General features: G+C 49.7%; 5 protein-coding genes across 5 annotated transcripts; 1 reads left to right on the top strand and 4 right to left on the bottom strand.

The window, feature by feature from the left end:
* Positions 1–206: 206 nt before the first annotated feature.
* BDV59DRAFT_205276 (putative nucleosome remodeling complex ATPase subunit (Snf2h)) lies at positions 207–4959 on the bottom strand (the record flags this gene model as incomplete). The annotated part of the gene is made up of 5 exons (XM_073694612.1): positions 207–329; positions 399–1418; positions 1469–1871; positions 1926–2444; positions 3782–4959. 5 exons carry the CDS (start codon positions 4957–4959, stop codon positions 207–209), a joined length of 3243 nt encoding a protein of 1080 aa, XP_073544208.1.
* A 3758-nt stretch (positions 4960–8717) lies between these two features.
* Positions 8718–12607, bottom strand: BDV59DRAFT_210363 (uncharacterized protein; the record flags this gene model as incomplete). The annotated part of the gene is made up of 7 exons (XM_073695584.1): positions 8718–8905; positions 9086–10145; positions 10179–10523; positions 10554–11153; positions 11224–11462; positions 11545–12159; positions 12226–12607. 7 exons carry the CDS (start codon positions 12605–12607, stop codon positions 8718–8720), a joined length of 3429 nt encoding a protein of 1142 aa, XP_073544207.1.
* A 750-nt stretch (positions 12608–13357) lies between these two features.
* BDV59DRAFT_210361 (uncharacterized protein) lies at positions 13358–16633 on the top strand (the record flags this gene model as incomplete). Its single annotated transcript, XM_073695583.1, has 4 exons — positions 13358–13472; positions 13546–13944; positions 14003–14784; positions 14843–16633. The coding sequence occupies 4 exons, from the start codon at positions 13358–13360 to the stop codon at positions 16457–16459; spliced, it is 2913 nt and encodes a 970-aa protein (XP_073544206.1). The 3' UTR covers positions 16460–16633.
* A 1980-nt stretch (positions 16634–18613) lies between these two features.
* On the bottom strand, positions 18614–21233 carry BDV59DRAFT_118071 (Zn(II)2Cys6 transcription factor domain-containing protein). The gene is made up of 4 exons (XM_073686735.1): positions 21199–21233; positions 20056–21106; positions 19282–20000; positions 18614–19227 (listed from the first exon to the last, which is right to left on the bottom strand). Exons 2-4 carry the CDS (start codon positions 20818–20820, stop codon positions 18669–18671), a joined length of 2043 nt encoding a protein of 680 aa, XP_073544205.1. The 5' UTR covers positions 20821–21106; positions 21199–21233; the 3' UTR covers positions 18614–18668.
* A 123-nt stretch (positions 21234–21356) lies between these two features.
* On the bottom strand, positions 21357–23765 carry BDV59DRAFT_186535 (putative MFS multidrug transporter). Its single transcript, XM_073691045.1, has 3 exons — positions 23647–23765; positions 21732–23497; positions 21357–21668 (listed from the first exon to the last, which is right to left on the bottom strand). Exons 2-3 carry the CDS (start codon positions 23449–23451, stop codon positions 21550–21552), a joined length of 1839 nt encoding a protein of 612 aa, XP_073544204.1. The 5' UTR covers positions 23452–23497; positions 23647–23765; the 3' UTR covers positions 21357–21549.
* Between the last annotated feature and the right edge of the window lie 498 nt (positions 23766–24263).

Genomic DNA, 24263 nt, shown 5'->3' with positions numbered 1-24263 from the left:
GCAACCGCTTTTGATCCATCCTCCTCTTGCACGATGCACAGGTGATGTAAAACGCATTGCTAGGGGAGTACCCCATCCTAGCATATTCGTCATGGCCACCGACAAACTCCGTCTCCTCCCACGCCAGACAGTGTTCGCAGTAGGCAACGTCGCAGGAAATGCACGGGTATAACAGTCCCCCCGCCTGGACCGACGCTTTGTCACATTTACAGCAGTAGTGATGGGGACACGTTAGTCCGTAGCCCTGACGAGTCTCTCTGCCTCGGGTCCCGAGACATTGCCAATGAAATGACCTCGGACAGATGTCGCAATGCGCTGTATTGCGCTGTCTGCAGAGGAAGCATGTCTAGTAGAGTTAGTCGTGGTCTGGAGACATATGGGTGGATATGGATACTCACAGATTCGTGCGTGATCCTGCCGGACTTGGTTCCCTTCGACACAGCGGAAGGACTCTTGGGCGATGGAAGAGCCTCGCAAACGGCGATGCTTTCCTTCGACACTTGGAAGCCGCCAATGAGGACAGTCCGCTCTTTTCCGATTCTTCTGTCCTCACGACGGAGCTCCACCCGCGCCTGTTGATCGAACGTGGAAACCGACTTCGGCCGTGTGCCCACCCTTCTGCCATCCAAGACATCAGTTCGCACCCGCTCAGCCCGTTCCAACCACGCCTCCTCTTCCTCGGCGGTGAGAGTTCCCGACACGCTTTGGTCGTTGACCCGTTTGATGATGCACGCACCCAGCCCGGCATCAAGCCCGTCATCATCATCCGGCAGATACGACATGCTTGCTTCGGGGCCAACAGCATTGGGCGAGCACATCATGTCAGGGAGTGCCATGCGGGTCCGACCAGGCAGCGATTTATGCGCACGCACGTTCTCCGTCACCCGCTCCGCCATGTAGGCCTTCTTCTCCAGCCGACGGGCCATCTGCTCCTCGATCGTGCCGCGGGCCTGGATGCGGAACACCTCGACTGGCTTTGTCTGGCCGATGCGATGGACGCGAGAGCACGCCTGCTTCATGACCTGAGGATTCCAATCCTCATCGAGGAAGATGACCGTCGACGAGCTCGTCAGGTTGAGGCCCTCGCCGCCGGCCCGGATGGAGATCAGGAAGATGAGGTATCTGCCGTCGTGCTGGAAGAGATACGTCGCGAGGTTGCGGGCCGCGCGGGATGTGTGCCCGTCGAGTCTGGCGTATCGGAATGTGGCGGTGCTCGTCTGCAGCATTGACAGCATGTCCTCGCAAAGATCCAGGGCGCCTTCGAAGCCGGAGAAGATGATGACTTTCTTTTGCTCGGTGACGAAACGTTGGACTAGCCTTAGGAGGACTTGGAATTTGCCGGATTGCATTACTAGGTCGACGCCAACTTTGTAGGGACAAGGCATTGCGCTGTCCAGCAGATATGGGTGGATGCAGACCTGTCGATGTAGGGCTTAGTGGTATTCGTGGTGGCTGAAGTGGGACTAACCTTGCGGAGTTCCATCAGGATGTTTTGCGAGATTTTGATTCTTCTGGACGCTCCTTCGCTGCCGTTGACGGACGAACCTGGGAGCCCGTGAAAGTCGTTGATCTCAGACCAAATACCAAGGACCCGCAGATACCAAGTGCGTTGCAAGTCACACAAGGGAACAGATATGATGAACTCCATCTTTCCAGGAATCGAAAGGCCCAGTTCGGGCGAGCCTTTCTCACGGCGGAGCATGATCAGTTTCAAAAACTCCGTGATGTCCTCAAAAAAGATACGGTCAAAAACGCCATTACTGAGGGAAAACGCGTCCGCGAACATGGTCACGCTGGACTCGACAAACACCTCAGGATAAAGCCAGTGGAGAATCGACCACAGTTCCTCGAGATTGTTCTGTATCGGCGTTCTGCATAGAACTGTCAATCACGTCGCACGCGTTGGCTGATATTCAGAAACTCACCCAGTCAGAACGAGCTTATACTCTGCCTGGATCTTTGACAGACCCAGCGTCCGCTTGGCCTTGAAATTCTTGATACGATGTCCCTCATCCAGCACAACGTACCTCCAGACGAACGTTCTGCTGAACCAGGCCATATCGGAGAGAATGGTTTCGTAGGACGTCACCACGATGTCCGGCAGGCCGCCAGCATAGCCCTTCCTCTTCTGAGCCCCAAGCTTCTTCTTCATCTCGCTGCGTTCCGCTGGAGATCCGTGGTACTTCAAAACCGCCAAGTCCGGAGTCCACTTGACGGTCTCGGAAACCCAAGTTTCGAGGACGCTTAGAGGGCAAACCACAAGGAAGGGAGCATGGAAGTCCTCCGGCAAGTCTGCTTCTTTCAACGACTGGAAAAGTGCCAGAGTTTGCAACGTCTTGCCGAGACCCATTTCATCCCCAAGGATTCCGCCGATGCCGTTCTCGTGGAGATAGAGAAGAAACGAGAGACCTTCAAGCTGGTACGCTTTCAAGTCGGCACGAAGTCTGCAGTCCAGTTAGGTCATTTTGATTCAAATGAAAAGGGCTACGCACCCTGCAGGCTGGCTCGGGAGAGCTTGTGGTTGTTGGATTCTTGCTCCGTCCTCGATCGAAGTTACCCTCTTTCTGAAGGCATCCTCTTCATGCAGGAGTGGATAAACGAAGTCTCTTACGGCGCTGAAGAAGGATAGACGGCAGCGGCCTATTTGATCCTCTTTGCTCTCAGGCTTTTCCCGAAGGGGGAGGGTCGGCTGATGGTCATATGGAAAGCCAGGTGAGAACTGATGTAATCTATCTGTTGTGCTGTTAGGCACTTCGTACAGTTAGTGGAAGGTGTACCTTACCCGGACTGAATGGAGAAGATATGTTGGTCTTGAAAGAAGGGGAGCTTGAACGAGGTGTGCTTAATACCGTGCTCAGCTCTGACAAGTCAGAGGAAGCCTCCCAGAGATAGTCGTGAGGCGTCTCCAAGAAGCCATCTTGGCGGGTAGAACGTCTTGTCTGCACCATCCTGGCGACAATTTCCAGATCGAAGATAAGACGAGATGGCCACAACGCCGGAGAAAGGTGAGAAGATGGACAAAATAGAGAGAAGACATATTAGAAAAATGTGTTATAGACATGATGAGCTCGAAACAGTATTATCGACGCAGTCTGTGTTTCAAGATGACAGGTGAATGTGTTGAGGGACGTTGATGTGTTGCAGGTCTCGTCATTAGAAAGGGGTGAAATTGTGGGTGAGAGAAGGGCTCGTAGGGAAGATGACACCTGGGACGAGAAAGGATCGAGAAGTGGAAGCCAGAACAATAACATCCTTTTTAAGGACTAAAGGCGGATACTGTGAGTATGATCTCAGGCGCAAATAGGTGTAATAGGGAGCCAGAAAAGCATAATAAAAGCACATATCTAGGATGCTGGTCAAGCCTGAATGGGTATCGCCTTCTCTTGAGGATATAACAATAATATCGAGGCACATATAGATGATGATTGTTTCCCCAGAGTTTATAATCTGTGATAAATGTAAAGAGAAAGCCCCAACAAGCTGGGGCAATATGAGGTATTGAGTTGGAAATAAGAGTATTCTGATACATAGCTGCGCTTGAGAGGGACAGACACAAATAAGTATCAAATCTATGAAAATCTCTGTAAACCCCAATATTCACTTATAAAACTGGGATTCTTCACAATGTCCGGATTTTTGCTTCTATACTTCAACTAGGATAGTTCCCATCTCAGTTGCGCTGCCCGAAGCTGGAGGGCTCATCATTCGATATTTTTGGTGCATCCACCGCCACATACTGGCTGGGGAGAGCCCCAAGAGCTTCATGAGATGCCCGACATACTCACCACTGGCTCCCAGTACAATCCCTGCAATATCCAAGGCTTTGTTGTTACAACTTTTTGCCAGATCCTTTAGCATCTTGCTTGTAGTCTGAAGGCTATCCTGGGCGATCTCGGATAGGCTTTCCATTGCCTCCGTATCTCTCTGCACTTGAGATTTCAAAACCATGTATTGTTCTCGAACGGTCGGATCCTGGCTCGAAAGCAAATCATTGTGTTGCTTCAAAATTCGATCGAGATCTTGCAGGTGTCTCTTCAAAGCCGCCTGCATCGTTTTCAGTCTCTGCACTTCTTCTCGCGCAGCTCCTATCTCATCGCGCGACCCACCGTCCATCTTTCGAAGAGCAGATAACATCAGCTCTTGAAGTAGCCCATGGCGCTCCATCAAACTATTACGGGCTTGCCTAAGCTTCTCGATTTCACTGCCAGAAAAAGCATTTGGGTTGCTGGTTGCACCTGTTAAATATCGATCCACAAAATCTCCAGCCAGAGTGAGAGGAAATTGGGCAACGGTATGGGGCGGAACAGAAAGCAAAAGTTCCCGGGCACATGTTGCGGCTGCCAAAGCTGCGTACAGATGCCACTCATCGTTCTTGTGTCCGTCCGAATAGTCTGAAATCCCACGGATGGGGAGACAGGGAGTCACATCCATCACCCCGGTGGCTTCCATTTCATAACACAGAATCTTCTCTCTTCTAGCAGTATCATCCCGGAATTGAGCATTTTTTATGACTTGGTTGTCGGACCCAATAGCTCCTTGAAACAACTGGACCAGATCTCCTGCACGATCGTTACGTGGATACAGGTAGGCCCGTTGCTGCGACACAGGCCGCAAGCAATCGCACAGAGACTCCCTATGGATGAATTCATTTTTGTAGAGTCGATCGTGCGTCGGTCTGAGGAACGCGTTTCCGTCTCTGGCGATTTTTGTACGGATTTTCTCAATGGAGTCCGACAGAAGGACGTCCTCAGACCAAACGCGCTCTTCCAGGAATGTAATCATTTCTAGAAGCTCTCTTGGTGGAGCTCTTATCATCCCAGTTCGCTCAAAGCCATGGTCTGTCTCTTTACCAGTTGCATAAGGCACAACCTTCGTCCCTAGGACCACATCACCGAGGCGGATGTCTTGCTTGTGAGAAGGTGCTCCTCCTGCGATTCCGACAAGAAGCGCGAAACGCATTCTTGGAAAAGTACTTCGCATATCGCGAGCAATTTTGGACGCGTGAAGCTGACCATACATTTCTGCCGGGGGGAGGTTTATCATCACGTTATGACTCCCAACTCGTCCGAGAACATATTGATTTTGATCATCCTGACAACGAACCAGGCCCGTGGTATCGTATCGTTCATCAAGAACCCTCACAGCTGCACGGTACTCCTCCTTGAGTACACATATCCAGCCAATTATGAACTCTGTGTGCGGGGGAGGGCTTTTGAGTGCGGAAGGTGTTGAAGTAGTAGGCATATTTGGGTTTTCAAGAAAGTAACACAGACATTGAAGATTTGGCTGAATAAAAAAATAAGATCAAATATGCAAATTATCCCCTCTCATAGCTGAGTGGTCGGCGAGCAGAAAGCCCTCTCGACGACAAAATATAAGGAAGATTAACAAAGATATTTATGTCATGAGTGTACGTCGAATGAAACACTGTCATCCAGCCAAGAAGATCGGCGAGGCTGATACAGACTATCGAGAGCCTTGCTTACTCTGCTCGGAAACTCTGCAACTAAACTAAACCCTCAGGCATTATTTTTGCTCACTTGTCGGCTTTTACCCTTGCCCATTCCCATAACCCCAATGCGATGAATATTGGTATAGACTTATCCGCCCGCTTGGGTTCCGGAGGTCCCATCTCTCTGCCAATAGAGGGCCAGAAATATCTCATAATCAAGCCTGCGTCAGTGTGCAGCGTTGGGGCACATGAGATGGCCCCCACACTGCGTCGAAACCGAGACTACTTGAAGATATCGGAAGATCGTCAATTTGAGGAGCAAAAGCCGATTACCATCTAAGCCTCAATAGAGGATACGAGGGGTGCTGTCGCCAAAGAGGATGTGCTCCGTGGCGCATGCAAGACTAAACCTGTTCCTATTAATATGACACGACAAGGCTGAAACGCATGGCTTTTCAATAGTTACGTATGCATTCACCCCCGATCGTCGGCACAATCCGAAAGAGATAACTTGACAGAAGCAATGTTGTAGATTCCGGACGGTGGTTCGACGTGAGATAACAGCGAAGAAGGCCTCAGCGGTTTCAGAGCACTCTCGTCCGCCCACCACCAAATCCGATAAATTCCGTTGTATTTGCCTAAACGTACAGAAAGGCACGTCATCAACCAGCAATACTTAGGTCATCTATGCCACTTCAACAGACTATATACAGTTCTACGATGTATTCAGAATATCAGAGTTAGTAGGAGTTCGTTAATTAAATCAAAATTTCGAATAAACTGTGAATTCGCTTCTAGAAAATATTACACTTTAATCCTCCGACTCAGTCTCTCCGTCCCTGCAGACTTCTCAAAATCAATGTCCTTCAAATTGCCCCTCCTTCCCAAGGCTCGTCGTATGATCCAGTCCTTGCTATTAATCTTTTCCTCCACGTCACCTTCCTGAAGTTCTGGAATCCGATCCGAACCCTCCAACCGCTGCAGGAGCACATCATCTTCCGGACGAGCAAAGTACACTAGACTGTACCGTGTGCTCTCCGCCTGCATTCCCGGCGGTGACACGACCCGATGAATATTCGAACGGAAGAGTCCATTAGTAAATTTGACCATCGCGTCGCCGAGGTTGATGATTGCATGTCCTGGGAGGGGCCGAACATACACCCATTGCGCATCTGCACCAGGAGGAAGAATCTGCAGACCACCCAGACGATTGAAGAGGATAGTAACACTGCCAAAGTCAGTGTGCTCGCCTAGTGCTGTGCGGCGGTCATCGACAGGCTGTGGTGGAGCCTTGACAAAGCGGACCTGGTCGCCGCTCTGGGCGTGTATTCGATGGAGCCTCTGGAGTGTTAAGTCCGGGAGGCCGAGCTGGTCGTTCAATAGCTTGAGAATAAGAGTAACGATGGAGTGCGAGGAACGAATGAAGGAGTCTAAGGTCAGCCGGGCAGACTGAAGAACATTTGGAGCAGGAAGAGGTTCAGTGACTCCTAGTATGTCGTCTTTTGAGACCTAAATTGAAGTCAACGGCATGCTTTATTGGCTAACTGTGGGTGGTGGAGCACGCAGACATTGTAGAATTCATTCCTATCCGGATTACCTTGGCGATCTACAATTGCCGCACCCTGTGATTTATAGCCGAAGTATGAGTTCTGGCTGCTGAAGTCGTATTTCTGCTTTTCCTCGAGACTGAGATTGAAAAGCTCCTCTCCCGTGGCGAACAGTTTGTCTGCGTCAGCAAGAATGTCGGTGCCTTGCTCACAGTCCAACAAATTCAGATAGAAAAATCCTATCTCCTCCGAGGCTTGTAGAAGCCTTTGTATTTCGGCGGCGTCGTTGGTTAGGAGCTTTGCGAGTGACAGGCGGAGCAGTGGTGCTGTTGATACATCATTTGGGAATGGTGGAAGATCAGTAAAATCGATAGCTTCGTTTGGCATTATGGCTGTTGTAAAATTTGATTATTTCGGTGCTTTTATATGTACCATTTCTATTTTACATCCATGAACCTGTTGTTATCTTTATATAGCAGAGTCATGCGGGGAAGAGCAAATCACCGAGGGATATCCCCATGCGCCAGAATGGCTTGTTCGGTTATATTCGAACTCTATTTATAATAACCAAAAAGAGGCCAATAAGCTGTTCTTTATTACATGAGAAAATTATGAAAGCATCGTCAAACGATGAGTATGATCAGATCTGGGAGGAAGTCGTGCGAGTTCGGCTAAACCTCGAGGAGGTACCTGTTGCACCCTGTCATCCTTCACACCAATGATCAGTTTACTGGGGGTTTCCCCTCTATACTATCCCGACGGTCTAAAAATGTGGATAGTGCCAGATAAGGCATTTTTTTAAAACACCCACGCCTACCAGTGTGTCCAGACAACACTACATTGTGTATCCCTCGAACTTTGATAGTACTAGACAAGATAATCCAGTTTAAAAATTTTAACCTATAGCAGTTTATATTTGATACCACCAAGTCTGATAGTATAGGTTATGAAGAAGGTTTTTCACCTGGCCTACCCTTCCCTTTGCCCACTCTAGAAGTAACAGATTATATGGGAAAAGTCACAGATAGTATAGGATAATATGTGGTATAGAGATAGTGTAGAAAGTGATAGAAGTAATAAAGCGGCCGTTCAGAGGTTTAATATAAATTATAGTCTTTGTTGGATGTACCAAAGGGCTAACAACTATACCGAACGGACGAAGAGGCCAGTTGAAGGAAGTATTTCTGGGGGCACGCCCTTTATATAGATAAGATCTTCCCAGCTAGTATTAATTATTCGGCACTTTTCTTCTGCCAGAATTACTTTGTATAAAGTGTAGAGCCGCGGGAGAGGCTTTGTGGATGAACCTTTAGGCGAATCCAACCGAATACGCAGGCATGGTCGTGACACAACCATTCTACCTAAGTAGGCAAATCACGGCTTTAGGGCAACCCCTCAACCAGAATATTTCTATATATTTGTGATTTCAAACACTGGGTCATACAAAAACTCTTTTCTGATAGCTACAGCTGTTCGCCTAGAGCAAACTACGGTAAAGGGATACGGATGCCTTTCGGGGACCTAGATCCTGGGCCCCCAGAAGTACCGTCACTTCCCATACAAATTTCGCTTATGTATGGAAAGTCTCGTACTCACTTTTCCCGCTATTAAGCCTGATTAAAAAAGTATTCCGTATACGACGTCACTTGCAAGAAGCCACCGGGAGAAATCCATGTTCAATAATTGCATATGAGAGCCCACAGAGATAGCTGGTCTTATTATATCTTGACTCGCTTGGCTCCTCTTGTATCATGCTTTTCTATAACAGATAATCTGCGCCTGCGGTTGCATGCATTGTCCATCGCACGGTTTTCCAGCCCAGGCAAACAATCCTCCAGGGTATCACCAGCACTCAGATCTATACTGGAATTTGCACGCGGGCTAGAGGAGACACGCCTGCCTTCTGCTTCCAGTTGAATCTTGGACTGATGCGTATCGGCAAGCGGTGTCAAGCCGATCTTATCCTGTGCATTTGTAGTGACAGGCAATACCCCCTTGTCCAGTAGCAAATTCACGATCTTCTGGTCGCCGTGCTCATACGCAAGTTCAAGCAAGGGCTCCTTAGGGCATAATTTGAGTCGATCACATTTGAGTAGGGCATTAACGGCAGCTGAGCGCTTCGATGATATTGCATGAGCCAAAACCGACCTTCTGGTCTTTAAACAGGGAATGTTTGGGTCTGCGCCTTTCCGCAGCAACAGTCCGAGGATCCCATCGGATAGATCAGTTTTAAGAGGAACGAGATTTGCTGGCTGGGAGCCGACCGCAAGCCATAACGCGGTGCGGCCGTTTCCATCGATGGCATTGACATCTATTGACTGATCCTGCAACAGGGTGTCCACGAAGTCGTAGTAGCCATTTATTATTCCAAACATGAGGATTGTTGTACCGCATGCGTTGATAGCAGAATTGAGCGTACGGCCGCTTAACAGGACTTTTGCGATCTCCACTCTCTGCTTCTCATCACGGTCCAGGCCAGGGAATCCGTATACGGCGTCCATGATTGCCGCCTTACTTGGGAGCACATTCAATTCCAGAAGTGCCTTCACTGTGTCTAGATGACCCTGTCTGCATGCGTATTGTAGAGGGGTCCGTCCGTGTTTACTATCCGGCTCTGTGATACTGTGGCCGTCACGAGCCAGCTTCTTCACAATTTCGGATAACCCGAACCAAGCGCACAAGTGGATGGCACTAATACCGTCGTGGATCCAATTGGGCGGCAGCACTTTCCCAGCCTCTCGAGCTACTGCCTTGACGTTATCAGGATCGTTCAAAAACCCAAAAGCCTCGTCCTGGATCGTATAATCATGCCTGTCGCGCGCCCTTCGCACATGGTCTCCCCAGTGCTGTAAAGTATAATGAAGGAAAGGGTACCTCGCAAGATCTGCCGAGTGTTCTGTAAAATGCTCATGTTTGAGATAGGTTAAACAAAGAGAGGCCATTTTTGACTCCGCCAACTTTAGGGATGGATCTAGGTCGCTCTCACCAAGGACCTTCTTCAGAGCCCCATGAAAGAATCGCACGATGGAGTTCGGGTCGTCCGCTTTGTCGATCGTTATCAGTCCGTTTGTTGCTCTTAGGATGGAGACTCGATGCTCCAAATTGACCTCATCCAGCCACGAATCGCTCTCGAGGGCCAGGGCATGCTGTAATGTCACGATATTTATGGGTCGACACACTGCCATGAGCAGGCGAAAGACCTTGAATGCCAATGCCTGTCCCCTGTTGTAGTTCTTTACGCACTCAATCTTCCTGTCGCAGTAGTCTTTGAGCAGTTCGTAAGGCATGTATTCTATTCTGGCAAGCAAGCTATCCCAGTCAAATTGTATCTTACTCGCATCCAGCAACCCCTCAAGCCAGTATTGTGCAATGAGAAAGTTCCCCTGTGCTTTTTCGGCGATTGTTTTTGCAATTTTTTTGTGCAGTTCCGGTTTCTCGCACAGATAACGCGCCACACGTGAGGTTTTAAAGGACGGTTCAGGGTGGATGCGCTTGTCCCATCGCCCAGGACCCGGGCTGGAGGCCTGTGAGAGTTTGATTCCACAGAAGTTAACGATTTCCTCCTCTGTAGGACATAGCTCGACGCGGACCGTATCATAGGTCTCCTGTCCTGAGTGGCTGTTCGGGCAACTGATTCCCTCAACCTTGCATGTGAGACACAGATCAAAGTCATTGTCATTGCAATGACAATTGAAGAAAATTCTGAGATCTTGCTTTTTGCACACGTCACAATCAATTACGCATGCTGCTTGTCGATATCCCGGGGACGTTGTGAGAAGGCTCAGTGGGACGCCCTTCCTGATAAGCTCGAGGGGGTAGTCTTTGAGGATTTGCAAAACATCGGGGGTTGGGTAGAAGCCATCGACAACGAGGTAAGTGCGTTCGTATGCCCCAAGAAGCTCTTCAAACGTGCGCTTAAGTACAACTTCGCGGGGAAGTTTGTTCTTGAATGCCTCTTGGAGATCGGATGGTATGCGGACGGGGTTGTTGAATACGATTAATTGCTTGACTAGACTTCCTAGAACATTCTCCGGTGTTTGAGAATCCCGTTTATCCTTTTCATCACTCAAGTAGATGTAGATGACTGGTCGCTGGGAGCTCGTCCGCGAAAAAGTCTGCTTAAGATGGTCCACTATCAAAGCGCAGAAATGAGTCTGATTCGGGAAACGCATCAGATCAGCTCGTATTATATTGAAGCATATCGAGCCTTTAAGATGTACCCACCTTGCCGACACCCGCTGGGCCATAACAACGTAGCTGCCAAGGTGCGCCCATGACCCAGCGCTGAAATACTTCAGACTCTATCACGTGTTGGCCCGAGGACACGCAGTTGTCGAACAACCTTTGCTGTTCGGCTTGGAAATCAAGTGGAGTAAGCCAATTTATTATCTCGCAGCGCTCCCTTTCCTCAAGTTTCGAATGAAGCTCAGTAACGCCGATTTTGACTGTATTCATGTCCCCCACTAGCCCCCAACAATACATGATCAGCACTATCCCTCATGCTTATCAATCGATGCTGGGTCGGCCGTTGAGGCAAAGACCTACATAGTTTCGAGGCCAGCTCAGCCTGTTGGACTCCCCGTGCCTTAATGACCGATAGCAAATCCTTTGCATACGCGGCTGCAGTCAAAGCCGCATACGGTTGCCACAAGTCATTCTTATGGGTGTCAGCGTAGTCCGAGATACCCCGAATAACAAGACATGGAAACGAGTCCATGAGGCCCGCCGCCTCCATTTCAAAGCATAATACGTTGTGCGATTGTCGCATCCTATCGCGCAGGTGTCCGTCTCGCATGATAGTGTCGGCCGATCCAATCAGACCGTAGTAAACACAAGGGGCATCGCGCCGCGTCCTCCTCACCAGCTGAGCTGTATCGCAACCTTGGCAGTATCCTTCCGTGTCGGTTCCGCGATGGTAGTATCCCGGCTCAAAAAGGCGGTCATGCTCGGGGCCAGGGCATCGGAACTCCGTCCTGCCGATCCCCTCCAGATCACGCATGGCCTGTTGGATGTAGCTATGCATGTTGCCTTCCCGGAACCCGTGGTCCCTTCTCAGGGTCTGTGCGGCTTGCGTCAGGAGTGTTCCGGGCTTGTTCAGATGGGATCGTATCTGGTATCCTCCTGGGTACTGAACGCCCATGTCATACTGCAACACTCCCCCTAAACATCCAACGAATCCGACTGATTAGCCCAAGCCAGAGGCTCCTAACTCTTCCAATCACTCACCATGATCACCATGGGGTTCACTGACAACAACATCGCCGAGAAAGATGTCTTCAGCCGGGTTGAGTGAACCAGCTCGGGATGGAGCTTTTGTCGCACCACCGCCCACACCGACCATCAGCACGAAGCGAATCTCTGGGAAGGTGCGAATCAGATTAGTGGCGGCCGCCGTGGCGGGAGACCTTCCGGCACTGGGAGGACTCGTGATGACGACATTGTGCTCTCCCATCCGACCGACGAGGTAGATAAAACCGTTCTCGATATCGGGGGTTTCGTGCCTTTCGTCCAGAAGAACTCGAGCGGCGTCATGCTCGGGACCTGTGACGCATACCCAGCCAACGGTGTATGCCGTGAGAGGCAGGCTATTGCCATTTGACAAAGTCATCGCGATGTGGTACTCCGGGTGGTAGTGGTGGTTGCGGGAAGCTCGTCCCAAGGAGGATGTTTTGCTCGAGCATAAGATTTCGACAACGATGCGCCTCTGCCGACAGTGAGTCGAGGGAAAAGTCGCGAAAAGGGGCAAGGCTGGAGCAGTACGAGGGACACGTCACGGGCTGGCGTCACAGCCTCGAATGTTGAGACGGAGATGATACAATAAAGGGTAACCAAGCCCTAGCCTCGCTTGAAGCTGACGAGCCTTGTCCGAAAGTCACCTTTCAAATCTGACCTGTCAAAGGCTGTTCCGTGATGCATGCGATTACCGGCTTGATGCGAGGTATGGGTACGTGAGTGGGCGGCGTAATATCTCGCAGGATCGGCAGTCCCTGTTGCCTGGAATGTCCTTGGGTTGCATACTGTCAAACTGAGAAAGCCCTGTATGACCATTATACCTTGGTATCAAGGCACATTTTGGTGGCTGAAGGGTGCGGTTTCAGCCTGTTTCAGCCTGACATATACTCTGGAGTACACCCATAGTGTAAGCCACCCCGTGGGGACCTGCTGCCGATCGACGGAGGAAATGGAACAGAGTGGAAGGAAGATGGAAGGAAATGGAACAGTCCAGGGTTATTGGCTGGTCTTGTCACGAGATTGTGGCGCAAAATCGAGAGGCCTGAGTACTCATGGAGATGTATAGGACCGATCTATAAAAGGGTGCGTCGGTTCTGATGGTACAGCACTGGATCCAAGAATCACAATGAAAGCCCACACCGTCGTTCCTCTCCTGATCCTGACGCAGGCTCTCGTAGCGTCATCGCAGCAGCCATCTGGGTTATCTACGACAACTCCCTCACTTCCGAACCCAACTGCATGTGGCGAGATTGTGAATAGAGGCAGGTACCATTGGGATTCTGCCCACCCAGCTTTTACTGATGCATGGCATAGATCCAGAAGCGGCCGAAATACTGACTGCGACGCAAGCCTATAACTGCCTAAGGAGCGTTCCCTTTAATCCGGCAGTTGCCACCCGCCTTCTGCAGTACCTGAACGACACAATCCAATTCCACAGCACCCTTGCCTACCTCGCCAACCCTCCTCCCGGATATCAGCAACCGGCTGTGGATCTAGTCGCTGGGCTGGCGCGGATACAGGGCGGGATCAACAATGGCATGTTCTCGAACGAGTATGATTTTGAGACGGCCCTGTATAGACTCCTCACTGCCGCCCATGATGACCATCTCACGGCGACAGGAGGTATCCTCCAGACATTTGTCTACGGAGCCCCCTGGGATATCGTGTCCGTCTCTGTTGATGGAATAGAACCTCCAAAGGTCTATGTCTCTGGTATGGTGTCCCGGACATCATAGTCAACAGAGCTAATGCATGATGCTACCTTTCGCAGATGACCTGTTGGCCAACGAGTCCCACGCTCTAACCTGGCAACCTTCTGCAATTTCCGCGATCAACGGTCAGGACGTGGTCGAGTACCTGACGCAATTTGCGGCCCAAAACTCCATCGGCAAGCTCGAGCCGCACGCGGACTGGAACATGTTGATGAGAAGCGGGGCCTTGGAGACCCAGGGACTTCTGGAAGTCTTCTTTGCAGGTGCCACCATGTATCCTGGTGATACAATTACCTTGACCTTTGAGAACGGCACGGTAATAGGACCCACACCGTGGCAGGCTATGTATCTGAGCCCGGGCGACACGGGACCGCTCCAAACAGGCGGCGATTTTTACAATTTCTTTGTCCTGGGTCTCTACCCTGCATCTTACGTCTCTGAGGAAGACGCGAAGGGACGCCCTCTAGACAACATGGCGTCCAATGCGCCCAGTCGCACTCCTTCACCCTCACCGTCTTCCTCCCCTGCATCCTCTCCTTCCTCATCAATCTCGATTTCAGTCCCGTCATGGGACACAGCATATCCGACTCCTGAGCCCTTACTACTACCACGTGAGCCTTACGATACGACGCTGCCACGAGCGTTCTTTTTGAACGAATCTTCCATAGCTGTTCTGAGTATCACGGATTTTGCGGCACAGGGGGACACCGCTCAGCAATTCCTGCAAACAGTCGATTCTTTCCTTCGACGCAGTAAGAAAGCAGGCTTAAAGAAGGTCATTATCGATGTGCAGCAGAACCGCGGTGGACAGGCTTTGCTGGCGATCGAAACATTCAAGCTAGTGAGTATTCAGATGCGTTGCGCCCTTCCCCCGTTTCCTACTGATTGATTTTTCTTAGTTCTTTCCAACTATCATACCATTCGCAGGAAGCCGCAGACGTGCCCATGAAGCGGCTGATGTTCTTGGCAATTCTTTCACGTCCTTTTGGGAAGAGCTCCCACTTACCCACGCCCTGAAAAGCTTTCTCTCTACGAATGAGTGGGTGATACAGAATCGATTAGACCCTGACACGGGTGATTATTTCGCCTCATGGGAGGATTATTTTCGATCAACTGCCACTTATAGGGGCGATAACTTCACCAGGGTCGAGCAATACAATCTGACAGACTGGGCATTTATTCGCGAAGCAGGTGGCATCGACATAGCAGATCTGGATGGCCCCGACAACCCGCCATATTCAGCCCAGGATATTATCATTCTGAGCGACGGACTATGCTCATCCACGTGTTCTATATTCATGGAGCTGATGCACCACGAAGCCCATGTGCGAACGGTCGCTGTGGGGGGCAGGCCGGACTATACTCCCATGCAGGCCCCCAGCGGAACACGCGGAGCAGCATCGTATGATATCCGACAGATGGATCTGGATATCCATAATGCGCTGCTGATCAATAATGCGACTCCTCCTTTCCTCCCAGACCGCAGACTCGAGTTCTTCCTTTCTTCCGCCAGCGTCAACCTCCGAGACCAGATTCGCCGCAACGATCCATCCAAGACACCCCTTCAGTTCCGGTACGAGGCTGCAGACTGCAGGATCTTCTTCACCCCCAAAACGTGGTACAACTATACCCAACTCTGGAATTATGCAGCAGAAGCCGCTTGGCACAATCCCGCGCTTTGTATTGCAAATTCAACCAGCAACCACACAAGCCCGCGTCCAACACCCTACCAGGTGGACAGCACTCGTCCCGAAACCAGCAGCAGCCCTCGACAACAATCGACCCAGGAACCAGACCCCGACCAGGACGACTACATTGACGACCCAGCCAACGACATTATGGCAATTCAGCGGCCAATTGGCAGCGTTGACGGCAGGAAATGCGAAACAAACCGGGAATGCGGGGCTAATTATGTGTGTGAAAAGGTGCCCGTGTGCGATAAGGACGGCCAGGTGAGGATCCACAGACGATGCGTTGCCACATGCTACAACCTTGGCGTTCAATCCTGTGCTAGAGGCTCGTGTAAGTTCAGGCAGTCGAGGATCCAGCCGCCATCCAAGGGTAGACCCACGCGGGTATACAAAACAGGTCACTGTGTACCTCCCTGGCCTTTCTGTCAGCCTCATGATGAGGCTGATAGTCAGGACCTCGGTGACTTAAATTTCCCTCAGCTTATCACAGACGTCTCAGATATTGTCGACGACAACAGCGACAAAGATGAAACTCACACATGCATGACGAAGCTGCCGGATGATTACTCTCTTGACTGTTTCCCCTACCACGGAAGGATCCAGAAATGCTATTCATGGTACGACGACCGTAAGATTCGGTACTGTACCAATGGGCAGCTGAACAAGCTGGAGGAAAAATGGGCTATTTACAGGTGTTATGCTTCAGACGATTATGGTTCACAGACCTGTTGGGATGCCTGTATGAATAACCCGGATACTTCCATCACTCGCCATGTGGACGATGAGTCTCAGTGGTTGGAAGAAAACAGCTTTTACTTCGGATAGATATGTTTCTAGCCTTGTCACACGGGTCATCTGTCTTTCCCCCGGATCCGGGGCATTGTAGCTATCTGATCTAGCTATAATATACTTCTACCTTGTGTTTCCAAAATATACGGAATCTCTTCTCGAATAGCCATTGGATAACGTTATGGAAATCCAAGAGCCCATGCTGCTGACACTCTTCAAATTGGCTACGATTATTCTTACGCCCTATACCCTAGCCCACCGGGTGAACCAACAAGGACTTGTTGGATTTAGGGTTCCGAGCGGGAAGATCGCTAATCGGCTAGAGTTTTATTGGAGTTAGACTATCTTAGATTTAGAACTAGAACTTATTAAATTTGGCTTTGATTTACTTACATATGTATAAAACTTAAGTATAGATACATATTCTCTGTAACGGCTCTTAATTAGGCTCGTTCTGAAACTACAGAAAACATAACCACAACCGAAGTTATAAACTAGAGGATACATGCATTTATGATTAAACATATACTAAACATAGTTTTCCAAGTCTCTTAGATATTTAAAATCTATTTACTATCTTCTGCTGAAAGCATACTAATATATTATAATTTAATAGCACTGGTAGCGGTCCTTTCCTTCCTTTTATTTACGGAATAGGAGTAGAAATGGCTAAGTAACTATTTCTATCTAGGTATCTAACAGTGATAATCTCAGTATTCGTTAGGATAATCCTATAGTTAACGTTACGCTAGTCTTCGATAAAAATTCACCTAAGCTAAAGCTTATTTATATTTTCGCTAGTATGTTTGCGTTATTCTGATCCCACATCACCGAACTGATTGAACGTACACCACTCGTAAAACCGGGGTCATTGCTCCTTACCATCAGGGGGATTTTCCATTGATAATTCCAAAGTGAAGCAATCTTTAGGCATGAAGTTCCCGAGTTTACAAGAGACCGTTTTGGATGTCGTTCGTTACATGTTAGATCTTGAATAGAATGAGAAGCGAGCCCATATTACCTAGGTTGTTTATCATCCCTACAGTCGCTCGCATCGATGAAAGCTACAAATACAAAGACAATCATCACTCTCAAACTATCTACGACGTAGGCCATAGGGCTATAAATCTTGACCGTGCGTCTCCTGTTCCACATGTCCCGGCGCACGAGAATCAGCTCAAATACCAATTACCCTGGCTGCGGCGATCGTATACAGTAGAATAGGGGGAGTGGGTCACCAGAAGTTGTAGACACTGCTCCAGTAACAACAGCAGGCAACTTCGGCACGGAGTACAGGATAGGCTTGAGGCGAGCGTGTCTGCTTGACAGCTCCTCATGCTCCATGACTACCCTGGTCCAATGTGCAGGGGGAGTTACTTACCGTTATCTCCAGTCTAAGCCAGCGAGTAGGGGTTCTTTCTGCGATTAATCCGAGGCTGAGTACCAACTACTGTTTGGATAGTTTATGCAAGGATGGCTGTCCATTCCTATGCCGGAAAATCGCTGATGAATTGGTCAACCGCTACCTTCACACCGCGCAACCATCCTTTCCAATCAGTAGTAGAACGTGGTTCATGGAAAAGTTGAGCTAATTCGATCCAAAAGCACACGTTAGCGCTGAGGGAAGGGTGACTAGCTATTCGAACATAATATTTGCTATAGCCTCCAGATACAGAGGCCCTAGATGTGACGATAAATGAAAAGGAGATTACCACGATGGTCTGGGAATATTCCTGCAGAGCACGGAGAATGGACATGGCGGACTTGCCTTGGTTACTCATTCGGATCTCCAACGGGTTCAAGTTGAAGGTCTGACATCTTTTTAACTGCTATTGATTGGATGGTTTAACAGGCAGGACAGGTCTCCATTGCGTTCTACGTCCCATGTACTAATCGTACTATGATAGATTGTTTTAGATTACCCTGTTGTAGTCCGGGTCTAACGGTAATGTACTTATAGTAACATGAACTTCCGCGCATAGCAGAATATCTCAGTGGCCCTAAGATGGGGCAGCATGCATTGGCGTCTAGCCCTCGCGATCTCGTGTGACACCTGTTCTAGTAAAGCCTGGATACTTAGGATAAGGGTCTAAAATAGACCAATACAATAGCATAAGTAGTATATCGTATTGAATTTGGAACCATCAAAAGATTCTATCTAAGGTATCATAGCAGAACGCCTTTATCCGTCCCATTCCATAATACAAAACCGATCCTAGTAACTCCAGCCCCGTAGATAATAATCTCAAAAATCTCCGTACTGGTAGTGATTGACTTGGTGGTGTGGAGGCACATAGTATTCCTGATAAGGATGATTCTCCATCGAAAAATCCGCAAATTCCATAACGGGATTGACAATGCCGGGTGGCATTCTCAACGGATCTGGAATAGCACCAGTATCAAGGGATGAGAGATCCCCCAGTAAACCAAAAGCATCCTCTACACTAGCAATAGACTGTTCCTTATGGGCAGTAGTCCACCCCCACACTGCCTGGAGCTCATCCTTGATATGCTCTGCTTGCCAGCCAGTCTCACTGATGATGCCATCTAGAATGCCCAAGATCTCCTCCTGGGCCTCTCTTGTTGTGAGGCACCCAGCTGCGAAGGCGAGAAACCGAATTGACAGGCTGGCAACACCGCGGCTTTTCGTGTGCGCTACAATGCCGCAGACGTCGTGCGCATGTCGTTGTTGCTTATCATGCATCTCAGGGCTGAACTCCGATTCGAAAGGATGGGTCTTGGTAAGTAGGATCTGGGTTGTATGGTAAAATAAGCGAGCAACGGTGGAAGACTGTTTTATAAGCCTACCCAGCTGTCAGTCAAGTGTAGAATCTATGAGGAAAGGTGTGATTGCTTACCAGATACTTGGGAAGGCAGATTTTGTATTAGACTGCCAATTCTGGAGATATCCCAGTGGCTTTAAAGAGCGGGGTGCTGCATTCTCCCAGCGTTCACACCATTCGTTGTAGGCACACCACTCCTGATACCGTTGGTTTACGTGCATGCTACTGTCTGGTGCATGGCAAGTATCGAGAAAGTGTGGCATCGAAGATCGAAAGTTCGCGACCTTGGCACAAATATAAACCATCCAGTGAGTCCAAGTTTCTTCGTTACCAGCGACCCTTGAATGGGTCTGATCCAGATCCATCTCAACGCCCCAGGTGTCAGGGTCCCAGGCAAGGGTCCAGTTGAATTGGAGACAGCTTAACAACTCCATACCCACATTGAGCCAAAAACAGGCTCCACCCAGCCCTTGTGTCTGGGCATTCCATCGACATTCCTTGATCAGGGCTCTTGCGCCGGCAATGTGGTTCAAACCCTGCAAAGACAATATAGATCTCGAACACATCAATTCGTAGGCATTGAGAATGACGGCTGTAGTTGCGCACAGTGCAGAATCTCGGTTTGGATTCTGCAGCGAGCTAAGAAGGTCACGCGAAGCTGCATCGTGATAAAAGGCGGCCTTCTCTTCTCCATAAGAGGGATTTACAAGAAATATATGGCGCGCACCACAGGCCATGAAAGCCCTCAGAAGCATCGGCTCTTTTAGCGCATGATACGGCAAAACGTGGGTGAACTGATTCAACCGATTAGGCGATGTAACTTCTACAGAATGAGTATGCAAAACTTACGTGTTTCACTTCATCCATTGAATCCATCCAGAGTCCTACCTCCTCAACAAAAACCTGTAGGAGAAGTATCTCTTCTGGGTCTTCAAGACACGTATAACTGTCAAATCCAACTCTTTCTTGTCTTGCGGAGTGGAAAGGGACACTGGAGGCGCGTTGCCCTTGGTGCTGATGAAACACGGGTTGGGTATTATTATCGAACCCCGCTTCAGCATGTCCAGAGAAACTGACAGCAATGTCAGGAATGAACGAGGGCACCGTCGGCATATTATACCCGGAATAAAGAGGAAGGTTGCCCCATTCTTCTTTCTCTGGACTAACCTCCGCTTGCGGAGAGGGATATCTCTCAAGACCTCCGACATATTCAGATGCAATATGCCTTGACTCATCGCGGAAGCTCGGGCGGTTGCCTGCTGGTGGAACAATATAATGAGGCGGAGCCGACACTTGCGTATCGATAAAATTGAGCCGGACACCGCGTCTACATATCCGCCCTGATTTCCGACAGTTCTGACACTGATTTTGCGCCTCGTCGCACTTGAGATGGCGTTCCCGGCAGGTCAGGCACCCGGTCCGAACACGGCGCGCCTTTTTGATCCCAGTGTCGTCCGGTTGATTCGTATCACTCCCCAGCGCGCGCGGTGTGCTCAATGAGGCGCTGGTCGGTGTTGGCACGGCCACTTCGTCAAGTGAACCAACATCCTCGACGTTGACTCCTTCGGTTATTGATGACTTGGAGCCGGATGGCGCATTGACGGCAGAAGCCATACCACCTCGTCGGGATGTTACCGTGTCTCCAACTGCTTCGGGGTTGGACAATCCCAAGTATTATACAGCGTCTATGTCAACCCGCAACGTACGGTCCCGGAGCATCGTGGCAAAATTCAAGTGTTCGCCGTCGGATATCTCAATAGACCCCACCAGGCTTATACACCGTGACGGGAGATCGGAGGGAGGACGAGATCAAGCGACGCGACATATGGTGAGGGGGGCAAGGTACCGGCATGGACGAGCTGGGTCATTGAAGGGGACGCGGCCAAAAAGCTTTGAGTGCCTGTAGGAGCGATAGTTAGCATATGAGCGGCCTTGATATTATGAAACTAACGCCTGTCAAGAAAGAACCAGGAAATGCACTGCATAACATACTGATGAACCGTTAGAAGTAATTGGCGTTCTGCAAGAGACGATGCAGGGTTGAAAATGCAGAGAACGAGATCTGCGGGGAGATCGCAATCCGCTAAACCGTAAGGGGTCTAAAGGCGGTCATCGCAAGAATGTATGGCCAACACTAAGAAATCATATTCCAACTAGTCATAGAGTAAAACAAGTCACGGAGAATCGAAACTCGCTCTAATTACCTACATCAATTTTTCGAACATGGCATCATTTTTTTTTGTTTCCATAATATCTGTCCCTTCTGCTCTGACTGGCCGAAAATTCCGGCGATATCCAGTATCTACAAGGCGAACAAGGGGCAAATACCTGTGAAGCTGATGCTCAGGCCTTACTGCCGAGTCGGGGTAGTCGAAGCCTGAAATGCATAAGGAGCATGAATGCTCCCCACATGGCTGCAGACAAGAAGGTCACCCGGAGGGCGGCCGCGTATGCTCCGATCACTGCGGGTGTTTGTTAGGCGAGCTGTGAAGACATAGGGAGTGGTGTTGTAGGACAAGACTAACCTTCTTGTTGATGCATGGGATCTAGCTCTGCAATAGCCTGGACAGACTTGCGCACCAGAAGGATAACCGTCTCCTTGTTAGGACCTGTCACCATCTCCTCCAGCTTGTATAGCAGTGTATTTTGGAATACCCAGCTGCTCGTAGCAACTCCCATGACGGAACCAAGATTCCTCCATAGACCTAGGGTGGTAGTTGCGACGGCCTGTTCATCCTGTTCGCTCGTCGCAAGGACCGATACCATCAAGGAAGGAAACGAAAAGCCCTGGCCGAGACTTGAGAGAGAAACGCAGACCATGGCAAGGATATCAGGGGTGCTCACATCCATCGAGGCCGCAGTTAAGCCTCCAATAAGGAGGAAAATATCCCCAATCATGACGGTAGGTTTCAAGCGCCTGGACCAAGTGATCAAGAACCCCGTCGACACGCTGGAGATTGTCACCGCGAGGGTCGCCGCAATCAGTCTGAACCCAGAGTCAGTCGGACTAGCCAATTTCACGGCCTGGAAATACAAGGGGGCATTGAAAATCATGGTGTTAACCGAGATGGCCCCGAAAAAGTTCCCAAATATAAGGCTCGCGCGGGGCTCCTTGGAAAGTAGAGATATTGGCATGACGGCCCTCTCTACATTTCGCTCATACCGGACAAACACCAAGGCGATAACGAGAGACATGACCAACGATGTAATAACGAAGGGGTGGGTCCAGCTATACACATTTCCCCCAAGGTTGAGCCCCATGATCAGCGCAGTCACGCCGAGGACCAGGAGGAAGGAGCCGACCAGGTCGATGCTCTTAATCAATTGAAGGACGGTCATTCGCTCCGCGCGGGCTTTCTTCAAGCCTAGATCGGCTGGAGTAGTCCAGGCTGCCACGAGGAAATAGAGGAAGATGAACGGCAGTTGCACGAAGAACGCACCTCTCCATCCAACCGTATCGCACAAAATCCCACCAAACGCAAGCCCCATACATCCTCCGATCCCAAGGAAGAGGTTGATGTAGGATTGGTACACCCCGCGATATTCGATCCGAACTAGGTCGCTGGATAGAATCATGCCCATCGAAAAGACACCTCCAGCTCCCAGTCCACAACATGCTCTAGCTGCGATAAAACTTCCGATACTCTGAGCTGTGGCGCACCATGCAGTGGTCGCGAAGAACACGGCAATCGAAAACAAGTAGACGGGCTTCCGACCAAAAGTGTCGGAGATCCTGCCGAAAAGAGGAAGAAATGCCGTGGATGTCAGCAAAAATGCAGTTGAGAGCCATGACGCAGAGTTCGAAGCATGGAAATGGGACGTGATGACGGGGTGACTCGAGGCCATCAAGGTAGAGTCAAAGAAGCCGACGACATATCCCAACAACACGCCCCCGAAGATCAGCCAAAATCTCGCAGGGGATACGTTGATAAATCGAGAAGCGTATCCAGCGTCGTCGCTTCGATAAGTATTTTCTGGGTCTGGAGTGACTTTCTTATCCGTCTCGGAGGCACAAGAAGGCCTCTCCAAGCCCGGGTCCACTTCTAGTCCTTGAGGAAGAGAGTTGACACGGGAGAGGTTCGCAAAGGCAGCATCTTCATCAACGACAGAAGAGGAGCTAGACTCAAGACTGGTATCTACTACTGAGCATGTGTTGTTGGTGTATGCGGGAGGAGCATCTTGGGTGTTCAATAGCGGGGTTGACTCGTCAACGTGAGGACGTTGTGATGGTCGGTCGCTGTGCATCACCTCGAGTGGTTTAAATCAGAACCTAATAGGTGATGGGATAGACCTGAGTAGAGTAATGTGAAAATCTAGTTGAACAAAATATACTAAGGGTTGCACGAAAATTTTTGTCTATAAAACCAATGCAAAAGATTGAGTTGAGCAAGAAGAGGAAAGGCCAAAGAAATTTTATAGTACCGAAGCACTAGCACATACCTTAGGCCGGCCATAAAAATCCACTGAACGACGCTAATGCATGTTGATGGGTAACTAAACTAGATTCTCCCGAGACGCCTCATCCCCTCTCTGCGGTTCTCCCAGGTTCTACGGGGTTGTGGGCAAAGTATACGATAATCTACATGTTTGAGCCCTTCCGTCTTTAAGAGGAAGATGCATTACAATATCCTAAGTGTCCACTATTGTCCGGTTGAGAGAACATCCTTTCTCACGGCCGAGAACCCCTCCTGGCTTGATATCAAAGGGTCCACTTGGTGCCGAAGGAGTTTCTGTCTATTTCCTGTGTCCAACCACAAGCTCCACTAATGATTGACTTCACCCCTCCTCGTTATTGTGTCATCGGACCATGGACGGCATGCACCATCGGAACACTTATCAAGAAATATCTCTCCTCAGCGGGGGGAAGAGCCTTTGCCGACTGCCGATTTTCTCGTGAGCCTGGTGTGCCGCATATGCTGTGTAATCTCAAAAACTCTAGTTTGGCTTTGCCAAAAGTCGAGCATAATTGGGCACTCACTACCTCCTTACTTCGCATAATCTGTCTTACTTGGGGAAAACGAGAGTTTTACTCCGGATATGCATTGGCCCCTGGACTG

Source organism: Aspergillus ambiguus (assembly GCF_047715705.1).
Source record: "Aspergillus ambiguus strain CBS 117.58 unplaced genomic scaffold BDV59scaffold_42, whole genome shotgun sequence".
NCBI lineage: Eukaryota > Fungi > Ascomycota > Eurotiomycetes > Eurotiales > Aspergillaceae > Aspergillus > Aspergillus ambiguus.
This window is presented reverse-complemented; position numbering and strand designations above follow the sequence as displayed.

Bases quoted from the DNA above. Each gene is read 5' to 3' on its own strand.
- BDV59DRAFT_118071 (XM_073686735.1), bottom strand. From the start codon at position 20,820: ATGGCTTCTGCCGTCAATGCGCCATCCGGCTCCAAGTCATCAATAACC. The intron at 20,001-20,055 runs GTAAGTTTTGCA...CGGTTGAATCAG, and splicing joins CAATGGATGAAGTGAAACAC to TTCACCCACGTTTTGCCGTA. The intron at 19,228-19,281 runs GTAAGCAATCAC...ACAGCTGGGTAG, and splicing joins TCTGCCTTCCCAAGTATCTG to GCTTATAAAACAGTCTTCCA.
- BDV59DRAFT_186535 (XM_073691045.1), bottom strand. From the start codon at position 23,451: ATGCACAGCGACCGACCATCACAACGTCCTCACGTTGACGAGTCAACC. The intron at 21,669-21,731 runs GTTAGTCTTGTC...AAACACCCGCAG, and splicing joins TCCCATGCATCAACAAGAAG to TGATCGGAGCATACGCGGCC.